This window comes from Pundamilia nyererei, unplaced genomic scaffold, assembly GCF_000239375.1.
Source record: "Pundamilia nyererei isolate P.nyererei 1_Seehausen unplaced genomic scaffold, PunNye1.0 scaffold00017, whole genome shotgun sequence".
Classification (NCBI taxonomy): domain Eukaryota; kingdom Metazoa; phylum Chordata; class Actinopteri; order Cichliformes; family Cichlidae; genus Pundamilia; species Pundamilia nyererei.
Window position 1 is genome coordinate 2,786,509 of NW_005187418.1, and position 15,135 is coordinate 2,801,643.

Genomic DNA, 15,135 nt, shown 5'->3' on the forward strand with positions numbered 1-15,135 from the left:
ATATATATTAAAAAAAAAAACCCAAATCTACTTTTCTGTTTGTTTGTAGCAACAAAACATCATAACAGATGAAGATGCAACATGCCACTGTGAATCTAAACAGCCGTAAAAGCTTTCAGACTAAACCACTTTTTTAAATACAGTCATTTTATGCCATTATGTTATGTATTATACAGCTATTTTATTTTTCAGGGTCACTCGTCACAATGTCTGTCTTTTTTTAATGAGAGCTCTTTGAACAAAGAACACCTCTGAGGTTACTGCATAGACTGTATATAAAAGGCAGAGATAGGCAATGTATTATGACCCATTAGCTTCTGGATTCCCATATTAAAGCCTTGATTTTAGGCATTGCCATCTGGTAATAAGTTCTAAGTTGTGGTACCACAATGTGGATGTGACATCATGACTACATTTGAAGTTAAAGTGGGTTATAGCCTATTTTATCATGGCTTTAGCTGATGCTAATAGCATGCTTTTTACTGTGGCTAAAAACCTCTCTTGCATATTTGTAGAAACTCACTCTGTTGGTTACGTAATTCTTATTTTGATTTAATACAAAGTTTGTTTCTCTGCACTTGCGGCTGCTGTTGATCCTCATCTTCTCGCTGTTTTTCAAGTGGTCCACGTTAGCTAGCTAAGGCTAGCTGGCTGCTCTGGTCACAAAGGCCTAGAGACCAGTTAGCAACCACCTGGCAACCACCGGTTGCTAGGGAAAAGTATTTCCTTTTTTCCTGTCACTAGTTAAAATTGGTCAGAAAGAGCTGTTGTTTCTGTGTTTTTGTTATTATTTTGTTATAATTTTCAGTGAATCACTAGTCATTACTCTGCCATTTGTTGCATCATTCATCAGAGCTCACGTTGCCGAGCTTAGCTTGTGTTGCGGCATCTTAGGGTTTGTGCAAACTCTCTGTACAGAAATGCAGAGGTATAGGATAGTGTTTAGTGTAGTATAGAAGTATAGTATAGAAGTATAGTCCTATAGACAGAGACCTGATTAATGAGTATCTGATGTCATCCCGTTTGCTGATGTTCCCATCTGCACCAACATGCTGCTGCACTGGAAGACTGAGCTGTCACATAGCTGACAGTCTGATGGTTGTCGCCTCCAGCAGCTCCGTGGAGTGATGTTGGAGCCAGTTGGCAGAGGGAGAGATATTTACCTTTGAGTGGCATTGAGTGAAAACCCCATCGCATCTTTCTGCTGCTGTGACAGCTTTAATTCTTTTTTTTTCGCATCCTACTGGCACTTTAACTGACATGTTTGCCCACAAAGTGAATGAAAAACAACAGCCGTGTTCAAAGGCTCTCGGATTTCTTTAGGTATTACTTTGTAAAATATGCATATTGCATCAATTTGTTGTTGTATGTAGAAGTGTTGCTTCACAGGTGAGCAGCATGACTGCTAGAAATGGAGACAGTTGTCAGTGCCAGTAACATTATACCGTGCTTTTGACCACTGAAATCCACTAAAGAAGATACCCAACAGTCATGATAAATCAAGCCTTAATTCAACAGGCTGTTCAAGAGCCCAGTATAATACACATTTGTATTCTGAAAAGTGCAAAAGGGAACCATAGCTGAGAACAAGACACTGCTATAATTAAAACCAGTTTAAAATATGAAGGGCAGTTTGAGCCGGCATTCATGCACAATTATAGCAACTCGTGAGCCTGACAGGTAATTATATTGTTATGTTTCCCAGTTGGAGACAATGTTTGCTGGTGTGAAACACAAAAACATGCTCTCTTACAGGAGAAAAGAAAAGCCTGTGTCTCATTTAGAAGCAGTAACATAAAACATGTTGTTTATCAGACGTGTGTTGTTGTTTTTTTGACCAAGAGAGCAGAGAAGAAAAATGTGCAATATAGCCACAGAAACATTAAGCAATGAGTAACATGACTGGAGCTCATTTAGTGTAGAACTTTTTTGTTTTGTCTTTGTGTAAACAAGACATACTGAGAGCTGCAATCATGGCAGTATAGCGCTTTATCAAAGTCAAAGTCAAATTTACTTATATGGCACATTTAAAGCAACAACTGTTGGCCAAGGTGCTGTACAATTAAGATAATCAAAAGAGATAAAAACATAGGGAGACATGATAAAAGTTAAGAAAAACAATCATCAAATTAGAAGATTTGAGTAAAACATAAGATCAATAAAAGTAATACAAACTCATTCTGATTTAAAAGCCAGGGAGTAAAAGTGGGTTTTCAGACGGGTTTTGAAAGTGTCCAGTGTTGGGGAGGTCCTGATGTGAGGGGGCAATTTGTTCCACAATTTAGGAGCAGTTGCACCAAAGTCCCGATCTCCTCTGTACTTGAATCTGGACCTCGGGACAGCCAGGAGCAATTAATCTGCAGACCTCAGTGATTTTGCAGGAGTGTACCAATTTAAAAGATTGGAAAGGAATGAGGGTGCTAACCCATGCAACGCCTTAAAAACAAATAATAAAATCTTAAAATTAATTTGAAAACTAACTGGCAGACAGTGTAATGATGCCAGTATGGGAGATATGTGTTCTCGCTTGCGTGTGCCACTTAGTAACAGTGCTGCAGTGTTTTGGAGCAACTGCAGACGGCTAACTGATGACAGGCTAACAGCAGAGTAAAGACTATTACAATAGTCGAGGCGAGATGAAATGAAGGCATGGATAGCTCTCTCAAAGTCTCTAAAAAAGAGAAATGGCTTCACTTTAGCAAGTAGCCAAAGATGAAAAAAAACTTGATTACAGCATTGATCTGTTTATCAAACGTTACATTGGAGTCAAAAATCACTCCTAGGTTCCTCGCGGAGGTTTTTTTTTTTTTTAAACATTTCTAAGGGGCCAAAGTCGCAGTGGTCACAGGGACCAAACACAATCACCTCTGTTTTCTGTTCATTTAGGTTAAGAGAGTTTATCGCTTCATAAAGCAAGAAGGCTCCAGAAGCCACGCTCTCATGTTAAAACGCTAACTTCCTCCATACAGTTCATGGAGTCTGGATGGCGGTTGAATATTTTTGCAAGTCATTTGTTCAAATTATATCAAGCTTAAAGCTATTCTTTATTAAATGCATCAGCTAGATTTTAAAGCTCATCAAGCCACTGAACTGTCCATGTTGATGCTTTTTTGGATTTATTTCATGCAACAGTTCACAAATATTGTTGCTATTCGTGAGTTTTCAGATTTACTGTTTTACAAAAAGGCTAGAAAATAGAAAAGCGTGTTATGATTTTTTTGATTAAGATGACACTTATTTTCTCGCGTTCTTGAAAGTGTGCTGGGTGTAAAAATGTGAATTCACTACTAGTATTAGGTAAGTTGGAGCTTACACTATTGTCCAATTGTGGCTTTAGAGACCAAGATGGCAACAGCAATAAGCTAAAGTTGAGACTTCTGAATTCAAGTATGCAAACAATGGCTGACCTTCACAGTGGCTAACGCTCCTTTATTCATGTACAGTCTGGAGGAGACTAACCTACCTTTTATTTATTTGTTGTTGATGGCTAACAGGGCAACAGCTTGCATGAACTTTACTTAATAAAGGGATGATTTGTCAACTTGAGTTAGGAAGTTCAGTCCCATTTTAAGTTTACTATTCAAATCCACTCATATGCTTAAGTTAAGAGTATTTAAATTATTAAATTATCCATCTCTCTAGATGCCTGTCTTTTGGATGTCTTATTGCAGTAGCTAATCAGGGACGGCTTGCCGTGACCGCCATTTGAACCCGGTTATGTCATTAGAAAGGCAGCGACTCTCTCGTTAAAAACTCCTTTCATAAGATTAAAATGTAGCAGCAGAGGAAGGATCCTTTCACCCATTAATAAAGAGTACACTCTTATACATCTCTGTCACAGAGCAAATTTAACTCAGAGGCTTGTGTGTTGTGACCTAGAGTCCAGCAGAGTTGGAGCTCAGTTTATTTATGGTTGTAATGGAGTCCTGCTCCCTCTCCTGGAGCTGGCGTTAAAGGGTCCTGGTGTGGGAGGAGAGCCGGAGGCTGTTAGAGAGCAAAGAGCTGGACTCTTGGGATTCTAAACACATCCCAGACTTGCAGGGAGCACTCGCTGACTCCGGCCCATACTGTACTCGCTTTTCATAACCCCCCTTACCTAACCTCTCTCTGCTTTCATAACTCTCCTGCAAGCAGCCAGCTCCCATCTGCGCTTTACATGCCTTCCACATGTGTCAGCGTGGCTTCAGGTGTGTGTGTGTGCACATCCTTGCTGTGAATGCGTGTTGCTTTTGGCTGCATGGTTGACACCTACACTCTTTGCAGTTCTTGTCTTTCGGCTGCTGTTGTGGGGTTTCCCCATGAGCGCTCTCGTAATTGGCGTGGTTTTGGGGACCTTACTAGTATTCCCCACAAAGACTTTTTCCTGCTACTTGGATTCAGTTTGGGAGCACTTTCAGCTTTTACTGCCAAAATGCATCAATTTGCTGCAAGTAAAGCTGCCTTTTTCTTTGACATAAACTTTATGACTTAACTTTTGGTCTAGAGAGCTCAGTTACAACTGAAAATTAAAATTTATGGTAGCAAATCATGCTCCTATATCTCTACGTGATTTGAGTACCAGATGCTTGGCTGGTAAATGGATATAGGGAGAAGGTTTACACAAATAGAGAAGCCAGTTTACTTTCCATATATGGTTTAGCATGAATTATACAGATTACATTATCTCTTAGTCACTCGATCTGTTGTTTATAGATCTGTCCTGGAGCCCATTTATACCTGATATTAACGTGGAGACTTTACTTGGATTACTTGGAAAATGATATTTCCATCTGGTATTGATTCTCATTAGCTTGATTTTGAAGCTGACAAATCTCTATAAACAGAAGTGCTGACCATGTGTTTGCCAAAATGCAAGCTCAAAGCTACCATCTGTCATCTAAAAACATATAACAGAACTTACCTGTATTTATAATCAGTAACCACTGGATGGAACATAATATATCTGCTGGCTTCCCCTCACGATGTGGCCACACTGCTGATTGGTTTTGTTGGCATAAAGGGAAACGGTGCTATTGTATCAGATCTACTTATTTTCCATTCGCAGAGAAAGCATTTGTCTGCAGTTCTTTGATGTGCAATTTGAAAAATCACAATTGAGGGCACATAATCTGTCTGGCTGAACAACCAGACACCTGCCTGCAATGTGATGTCAGTGTGAGCCAAACCCCCTCCAGATGTGATTTGTCTGATTCAGCTCAGACTGTGATGTGTTTGGCATACCTGGCTATATATTTTCTTTATGACCTACATACATACAGCTTTACAGAAATAAGTGTTGTATATTTACAGGCGTTGATTGTTCCTCTTTGCTTGTCTCTCTTTGTCCCTTTGTTATTTCTCAGGTGGCTCAATGGCCCAAAAAGGAAGAGGAAGAACAGCCAATGTTCGGTGAAGAGCATGACTGGTGAGTGCCTGATGGATTGACTCTCTGGAGTGGCACCTAAGAAAAAAGCACTTCTCTTACCTGAAATATGCCTGACGTCTTCAGATGTACCCCTTTACTTTAGAGAACAAACAGTCTCCAAATATAGGTAACCATTCATTTTGAAAATTGCTTTTCCAGCACTTTGGTTTGGAGGTGTTTGATATATTTTTGGATTCTCTGAATCTTTTTTGCTTTATAAAAAAGGACTCTCAGTCTCGCCACAGTGTACCCAAGCACTGAGTGAGTGACTGCAAAGAAGTTAAGCACAAGATTGATTCCTGCCGCGTGTACATTACACTTTCAATTTGTCAAGAGCAAAGAGAAGAAGTAAAACATCTTGGCACCTGTCATCAATAAACGAAAGCCTTCTGCTTTGTCTGTTTTCATGTTGGATGCAGTTCATTGTCAGAGTGACAGCTCCAAATCCCCTGAGCTGGAAGAAGCGAGTGAGGAAGGGAGGTGAGAGATTGGGAGCGATAGAGTGGGAGGAACACCAGCATAAAAATCCAAGTCTACAGGATAGCTGATTTAATAAAATATATCTCCCAAGGCTAAGTCCAAATGTTTCCCCTCCCAGCAGGCTTCCTCCCTGCATGGCTGCTTGTGCCATGCTTTACCTGCCATGGTTCATTTGAACTGGGAAAGTATGACAGTATGTCTGTCTTAGGGGCATGGTTGTCTGAGATTCAATTATATACACTGTCAGAATTTTCCTCTGAGAGTGGACCAACCCTCAGCAAGTGAATGGATACCTTAACAACCATAATATCATTGTGTTGTGTCCATACAGTGCATTAATAGGCGACTAGCATAAATATAGACGATTATAATATGTTAATAATGAAGCCAATAATCTAAGCCTAGGTAACCAAATCATCTTGATAGATAGTAGATTTACAGTAGAGCTACTTTACAAGAGTAGCTTTGCATGAATCGCTAATGAGCCATTCATGTCCTTATTATCCATATGGCACATTTGGTGTAATTTCAGCTTGTCGTGCCCCTTCCAGTTCTCCAGGCTGGACACAGAAGTGTACAATCAAGTCAGTTATATGTGCAGGAGTTCAGAACTTCTCAGATTACACCAAGGAAAAGCTGAAACAGCTTGAAAAAGTTTCTTTGTTTTTAATCAATCGGTAGAAGATTGCAGAGAAGTCCAGAGCACCCAAAATGCCAGGATAAGTGCTTACAGGGCTGTGATGATGTTACAAACTGTTGCATCCTTTAAACCAAAAACTTGTACGAGCTTTGACTGCAGACTGAAGACTGAGGTTTTTGGATTACTGGCATTACTGGTAATATGTGCATCAAACATTTTAGGTTTTCAATTTTGGATGCAGGGCAAGCACAGTGGCATGGATGTTAGCACTGTTGCCTGAGTTCAATTCCACCATCAGGCCGGGGTCTTTCTATGTGGAGTTTGCATGTTCTCCCTGTGTTTGCGTGGGTTCTCTCCGGGTGCTCCGGCTTCCTCCCACAATCCAGAGACATAGTGGGGATAGGTTAATTGGAAACACTAAATTGCCTATAGGTGTGAATAGGGGAGTGAATGTGAGTGCGATTGTTTGTCTCTGTCTCTGTGTTAGCCCTGCGACAGACTGGCAACCTATCCAGGGTGTACCCTGCCTCTCACCCTAAGACAGCTGGGATAGGCTCAAGCGCCCCCCGCGACCCTGACAAGGATAAGCAGGAGCGAATGCAAGGATTTTGGATGCACTGCTTCTCTTTTTTCCTTTGCACATTACTCTATTTTCCGTTCTCTCAAAGTGCACAAGCCTTCTGCCACCTCAGTTTCTTGTCGCTCCCTTTGTCTGCATTTTCACATCTTCTGTAAAGGAACCAGAAACTGGCTTTTGCCCCTGCAGGATTATGTTCCCAGGCAAAAATAAAGCCTCCTCTGACAGAGCAACCCTGTGCCCACCGCTATTTTGGTTTCATTTTAACTTAATTCATTTATTAAAAGTTCAAGGACGTCCACCGCTTAAAAGAAGGCTGTTTAAAACAAAAAGCACCAGACAAAAGCGCATTGACCAAAACGATTTTTGCCACGTTTGCCATAATTGGTAGTTTGATCAATTCTTCTCGGGCCCTTTCAGCGGTACATAAACACAGCATTTAATCCATTTACAGCAATAGATTTTAAGTGGCATTCAGGGAAGGGACAATAAACACAGCTGCACTTAGCTTTGCGTAATAGCTGTTGATTCAACTCCAGCTATCGGTGTAGTATTGTCCTCCGGTGTCATCAGTGTTTACAGTTTCAAATGTCACCTCGCTTGGATGTTGTCATGTAAGGACCTCTAAGAAACAATCCCGAGACTCCTTCAGGGATTCAAACGCCCCTCCCCACCCGATTTCACTCACACACACAGACATACTCTCACATGCACGCACACTTTGATAAAACAAAAACGGCAAGTGTTATGGTGGGAAACTTGCGGAGACAAAATATTTATCTTGACTCAGCCACACTTGAAAAATCTCCTTCCTTTTCCTGCGTTTTGCTGGTGGCCCGTCTGGGAGGGGCCGGCAGCCAGAGCCAGAGAGCTGCAGCGGTATTGATTTTGGGCTTGGCTTCCAAACACAGCCACAGCAGCGGCTCGGGGATCCGCCTGCTGCTGCCTGCCCTGCCAACACAGCGGGGCTCACATTTTATCTTATGTGATGGTTCTCTGGTTCTTCTGACTCCTTTTTAAACCTCTTTCCCCTCCTGCATTCTCCCATCTGACCTTTTGTCATTTCTCTGGCTCACCTCCCTTTTACTACTTTTCTTTCTTTTTCTCTTTTTAGATAAGTTCTTCTTATCTTTTTTTTTTTTTTTTTTTTTATTTGACAGAAAGAAAGGAAGCCGAGTGCTCCTCAGTTTGGAAAACTGTCACTTTTGTGCCTTTGGCAAGTGCTCTTCTCTCTCTTTTGTCTTTTTTCTCTTCTTCCCACCATCCGCTTCTTGCCTTCCCCCTCCTCCTCTAAAATCTGTAACCGAGCCAAAAAGGCAGAGCCCAACTGACACTGCCAGTCACTGCTCTCACCACGCCTTGGTGTACGCACACAGACACACAAAAGCGTATATCACTGGATCCATTTTTAACCGCTAAAAATAAAGAAAAGCAGGCTTTCAAAGATATCCCTCATTAGATTTTCTATATCATTTTTTTTAATAGAAATATAATCAATAGAAAAAGTAAAACTACATTAAATCAATACTTATTGTGTACTTTGCCTTTAACATCACCGTTTTTTTAGCTTTTGTTTTCTTTGAATCACCGAGAGCTTGCCACAGTTCTTCTGTGGATTCGCTCCCGTCTCCTAATGTAATCTGAAACTCTGTGGGGACCGAACCATCTGTTGCGCGAACCTTTAGTCTTCTTTCTTTATGATTGGGGTCTTTGTCGTGCTGCAGAATGAATTTGGGACCAATCAGACGCTTCCTTGGTGATACTGTGTGATAGATCACAATCTCAACACCCCGATCCTCACACACAGTGCGTGTATGTGCAAAGTGCAGAGATTTGTGTGGGGCTGCACTTAAAACACCCACACTGAATTTTTTTGCAACTTGTAGTGCATCGTCTCCGCCCCTCCCAACTTCATAGCTACTGTAAATATCACATGAAATGTCTGCAAATCTGCTATTTCCTGTGTCTCCTTGCTTGCTTTTTTGGTCTCGCAGTATGGAAAAAAGAACAAACTGTGCCTTTTCTGAGTTTAAAGCAGAGGAACGACTGTGAAATAGGACAGAAAGAGAACAATCCAAATACTGTCACTTTAGATGAGCTGGCGCTGTAGTATCTGCTGTGAGAACCTCAGCTCGGTTAGGATCAAACCAAACAGTAAAGCTCTTGTGTGTTTAATTGTGTGACCACAGTAATTTGAGTAGCTTTGTGTCAGTACACAACTTAAAGGAATGACTGAAGTAGGAAAATATGCATAGTACTTTTTTCTTGTTTTAGTTCAAAACAAAGTTTGCAGGACTTTCCAAAGTAATTCATGTAATACAGCTTCCTCCCAGTCTAACCCTATTAGTTACTTGGAAACCTTGTTGAATATCCTGTTTGCTAATTAAAGACTAATTACAAATGGGGGTTCACTTCTTACATGCTCTCCTCAGAGCATTATCATATGCCAGTGTAAAAAGAAGTATTTCAACTCCAGCCACATTTACTGTAGCACCAGAGGGTAAGTGGGGTTGATTGTGAGCTCTGCTGCCTCTGTAACCACACAGCGGTGTCACAGTGCACTGATGTGCTCGTCTGCATGGCTGCAGAAAGGTTAAACCATTACAGTTTACTAGGAGGGGAGCTTTAAAGAGACGAGCGCTAAAACCGTTTGGCTTCAAAGGTCACAGTAACATAAGTAACTTAGTTTTTTATTATGTAAATCATGCAAAAGTACACTAGTAAAGTCTAAAACTAAAAATATGATGCTGGAAAGTGAACTCACATTGACCACTTTAAAGGTGCCACAGGCTGCGTAGCGGTGCTGTTCACCACAGAAACTGTGTGGGTATAGTCTAGTGGCCCTATTTGAATTATTAGCACTTGTCCCTATTAGAAAGGTACTGACTGCATTACCCTGCAGGCTAAATGATGTGAAGAAACAGACGATTTTTTTTTATTCAGGCATCACAGTGAAAAACTCGAACACTACTGTTGTGTTCCTTCCAAGGTCTCCAAGTGTGCTTTTACTTTCTTATTCAGAGGTTTGAATTCACAGTGATGTACAGTAGCACAAAAAGGTAAGGACGACGATGATGAAGTACTTCTGCCGTGGTAGGATGTAATTGTTTTATAGATGCTCGCCCACAGCATCGGTGAGAAACACACGATCTGTCTTTTCATTGGTTCTTTCTCTTTCAGGGTACATTCCCAGCTACCTCGAAAAGGATGAGCCATGTGTGGTGTGTGGCGACAAGGCCACGGGTTACCACTACCGCTGCATTACCTGCGAGGGCTGCAAGGTACACACACAAACCCAGAGAAGCACACAGCAGGTTCATAACCCGCATAATGGCTGCAGGAAAACTTAATTTAATGCCTTCGAGGTCAAGTGCCAAGACACACGACTCACAGCCGTGCACGCGCACACTCTTTATAGTGAACAGCCATGCACCGAGGTCATACACATATTGCTGTCACTTCATCTCTGAGCCGTGTGTCATTTGTCTTCCTCGCTGTCAGTGTGCTGTGTGATCAGACTGCTTTGCTTCCTTTTGCTCATGTGTTTGTTTATCATTTTATATTTAGGCGTCACTGAAGGGATTGAGCGTTGCTGGCAATGATGCATTTGATGTCTCAGTTATTGGGCAGCATTGGGGGGGGGAAAGACTTTTTTTCCTTTTGTTTTTTTCAAATAAATCTGATTTATGGTAAATATTTCATGCTCACTTCCCTTCGGTATGTAGAAGTATCTACGCCTGTCAAAAGAATGCTTTAGATCTAATAATACAAGCATAATATTAAATCTCCTTTCACATTTCCATCTACAGTTTGTTTGTCTTGTGCGTAGATCGTTGGGCCGCCGCGTAGCTTTCACAGAAATTGCCTCAGATTTAGTAGCAAGTGGGGCTGACAATACGTTTAATCAAATTTTGCATTAAACACATAAATTTCACAGTAAAGACGCAGCAGCGGTAATTAAAATGTCTCCCTTCCCGCCAGCAGCGGCTGCGGCTGGATGCAAAATGTTTTCAGGGCTTTTACTGTGCTCGTATTTCTCCATCTGTGTCACATCCACGTCTGCCTGCTCTGTCTACCTCCAGGGTTTTTTTCGTAGGACCATTCAGAAGAACCTCCACCCGGCCTACTCCTGTAAGTACGATGGTTGCTGCATCATCGACAAGATCACCCGCAACCAGTGCCAGCTGTGCCGCTTCAAGAAGTGCATTGCTGTGGGCATGGCCATGGACTGTGAGTGCACGCACAAAAATATAAAACGAAAATGAATTGATGTCACTTGTTTATTTTTTTAATAAACATTCAAGAGGTAGTAAGACTAAACAGCACGGGGACCTAATATTTCACAGCTGGAGCTGCAACTTTATATATATGCAAACAAATTTCAGGTGATATACAAATAGTGTGCCTGCCTTTTTTTTCTAATTTCTTCCTCCTCCTCTTCCCACCTCCTTTTCCCTCCAGTGGTACTGGATGACTCAAAACGGGTGGCTAAACGGCGCCTGATTGAGGAGAACAGGGAGCGGCGTAAGAAGGAGGAGATGGTAAAATCCCTCCAGACCCGTCCGGAGCCCACGGGGGCCGAGTGGGAGCTGATCCGCTTGGTGACGGAAGCCCATCGTCACACCAATGCTCAGGGCGCACAGTGGAAGCAGAAGCGCAAATTCCTGGTGAGAAGCTACGGCACAGTGATACACAGCCAATTGTGATTGTGCATTTTCTTTTCTACATTGTTGCCGCACTGTTTTTCCAGCATATTTAAGTGATAGCTTAGGGTTACCTCAGCTGGGATTTTTCATTGCTGTCATTTCTATTTAAGGCGACTTCTTACATTACAAGATTATCTACTGAAAAAAGTAGCTTGTTAGGTTTCACCATTACCTTAGAAAAAAGCTGCTTCTCCGACAACATAAACAGCAACAAGCTCATTAATTTTACTCAGTGACAGCCTTAGCCGAACTAAAACCTAGCCATTGCTGTTTTGAAGCTGGCTTAATTGCCTTCCTCAGCGGGCTTCACAAACAGTGTTGGGGGACTGTGATTAGCTTGCAGTGACTGAGGTGGAGCTCACAGACACTTATTGATGTTGTTTGTGTCAGTTTCACTTGTAAGTTCAAGGTGATTACGGCATGATGTAAAGGTTGTCCTTTCTGAAATCCAGCACGCTGAGCTACAGATATACGCTGTGGCAAAAGTACAATTCATTGTCTTTCAATATAAAGGATCCATAGTAGCTGCACACATACAGAAACTGTGGGGCAAGGAACAAAGGAGTACAGCAGCCTTTTAACAGCATAAAATTGCTCCTTTAAAAAAAATCTTTTGTTTTGTTTGGTTTTTTTGCATTACTTCATTTGCAAAACTTATCTGAGAACTCTTTACATCAGGAATACAGGTGAGAGACATCCGAAGCAGATTATCAGAGGGTCTTTTATTTTGAAAATTCTTTCTTTTGAAGGCAAACAATCTGCACTTCTGATTTGTGTCAAATTTTCACACTTTCATAACCACTTAGTTGGCGAGTTCTTATAGACAAGGCATTGTCTTTCATGTAAACTATGAGTGACTGTGGCAGTCTGCTAGCAACCACAGCAAGGAGGCTCAAAGTGCAGCACTGTACACACCTTTGCAACAAATTTCACCTAGCAGCAGCAAACAATACTCATCAGTGTTCCATTTATGGAATACTCGGAGGTTGCCGGGGTCTCGCCAGCCAGTCTCTAGACCTGTTCACTGGGGTCTTAGCTGTCAGTTTCACAGCAACTGCCAGCAACGTCCAGCAACCACTGGGTGAAATCAGAAAGCACTACGCCACATACCTCTTTGCGATTGTTTTGGTCTCAAAGTAATGGATTGCCACAGTCACTTTAGGTTTGAGCGGTGGTTGAAGAATAGTCATTTTTCCCTAGCAACCAATGGTTGACAGGCTGTCATCAACTGGTCTTTAGGCCACTCAAATTATCTTATTTAGTATTTTTGATTTATCAACCTTTCCACTTCAGATTTTTCCTCATTTTGAAAAAGTTCATATTAAAAATATATTGCATGCATCTTAATTTTGGGATGATTTCAAAGATACCCAAGCTTTTATAGAAGCCATCACACCCATATTTCTTAACCTGCCTGCATACACAGAACCAGAGAAGCTCTCTGTGCATGTGTGAATATGTGTGTTTGACAGTGGCAGGGATAATTACATTTACCCCAAAAGATTTGAGGCTTATATGAACTTTTAATTTATATTCATATTTTGGGAGTAAAAAATACCCATTGCAGAAATAAAAAGAGAACCACTCCTGACAGAAGCATTCCCACCTGACTAATGTTATAATATTTCTTTCAAGTCATCTCCTTCTTTCACCGGTGTGGGTTGTTGCAGGGGACACATCAATAATAACTGCACTTATAGTACTCTAACAAGTTCCTTTGGATGGATTCAGTTCAATTCAGCTTTATGTATACAGCCCCCAAATCGCAACAATAGGGAGGAAAAACTCATTTTTAACAGGAAGAAACCTCTGACAGAGCCAGGCTCAGGGAGGGGCAGGGTGAGGGGAGAAGAATAGAAAGGCCATTACAGCCGAAACAAGTTTAAGTCACATTAAGGTCATTTTAAATCTGTTTAAAGCACTAAATATAGGTTGAAAATACCCAATAAACACAACCACCACAATCTATTTCACACAATAAAATTCTGTAGCTCTATTTTAGTGTTTTCCAACAAACATGCAGTCACTCACATGTCTTTATCGCTGTGTATTCCCCGGTCTTTTTCTATTTTTCTCACCTCGTCTGTGCCTTTATTCCTCAGTTCCCTCCAGAGTTGTGAGTTTTATTCATTCAAATCTTCTGGGTTCTTAACGCAGACATAATTCTCCACATAGTTTTCACCTCAACTTTTCGTTTCCACTTTAATCTCACGCTTGTCTTCATTTCTTTGTTTTCTCTCTCACTGTCCCTCGGCATCTCCCCTCGCTTTCCTTTCTGTTTTGCCCATCTGCTTTCCGTAAGATCCTTTCTTATCTCAGCCAAGGCAAATCCTCAGTCATTAGCGCTCATCTGCAAGTTGGCAGGCATTGTGTGTGTCTCTCACACACTGCTCTCCTGCATGTGTTAGTGCTCAGATTCATCCTGGACAGCCCCGCCTGGGTGTCCCCGTCTGTATCAAGCTCCCCTGTCACGCATAAACACAGACTCTGACCTTATGTTTTGGCTCAGGCTTATCGGAGATACTTACACAGTTTTAAGTGCCTGTCAACAGCTTTGCAGCAGAATGAGATGATGTGTCACGTCCAAATCAAGGCGCTGTATTTAAAAAATTCTATCCCACCGAGGTGGAGAGGGTTTCAAAGCATTTGTGGCCTGCTTATTGCAGAAGGCAGTGGATGGATGTGATGAGAACGTACTCACATAGCTGCATAGCTTTGTCCTGTCACCACTTCCTCATGACTCATGACTTGGTTGAAGGCTACAGTGAGCAGGTGGAAGGTCAGAGTTGGTGTTAAAATTAGGGTTAAACATATTTTTAACAGCACTTAAAATTAAAGCGCTTTATGTTACGGACAGGTCTTGCACCAAGCAGAATTTAAAGCTCAGCACAGTAACCCTGAGCTTGGTTCCTCTAAAGGATCAACTGTTCCATTTCACACAGCATTCACCCACTAACGGGGCGCTGGAGTCACTTAACCCTCAATATCTAAATTTAAATGCTAAGCCAACCAGGATGAGCCCATTCTGCCCTATGAGGACTACTACTTTAAAACAGCAGCAATCACACTTCTTCTCATACACTGTACTTCAGCATGCAAATGATGCCTGATGCACTGAGGGATGACCCTCCTCACTTAAACTGCAGTGTTTTCCTGAGAGAAGAGAAGAAATTCAGTATGTTGGAACGCTAGTTTCATTGTTACGCTGCATACTGTATATCAGGTACAGATCAGATACAGGCACAGAACAAATAAAGAATATGGGGGGGATACATGAGTACCTCGCGTATATGTGTAGAAACCAGCTGCAACCCACACGAACAAATTG

General features: G+C 41.6%; 1 protein-coding gene across 1 annotated transcript in view; it reads left to right on the top strand.

Annotated features, from left to right (window-relative positions):
* LOC102214383 (thyroid hormone receptor alpha-B) overlaps positions 1-15,135 on the top strand; it is a 158,572-nt gene that overhangs the window by 128,286 nt on the left and 15,151 nt on the right. Inside the window, exons 5-8 of the mRNA XM_005725832.1 lie at positions 5,343-5,404; positions 10,282-10,382; positions 11,184-11,331; positions 11,563-11,768. Coding sequence (XP_005725889.1) covers positions 5,343-5,404; positions 10,282-10,382; positions 11,184-11,331; positions 11,563-11,768 — 517 coding nt within the window. The remainder of the gene's footprint in view (positions 1-5,342; positions 5,405-10,281; positions 10,383-11,183; positions 11,332-11,562; positions 11,769-15,135) is intronic.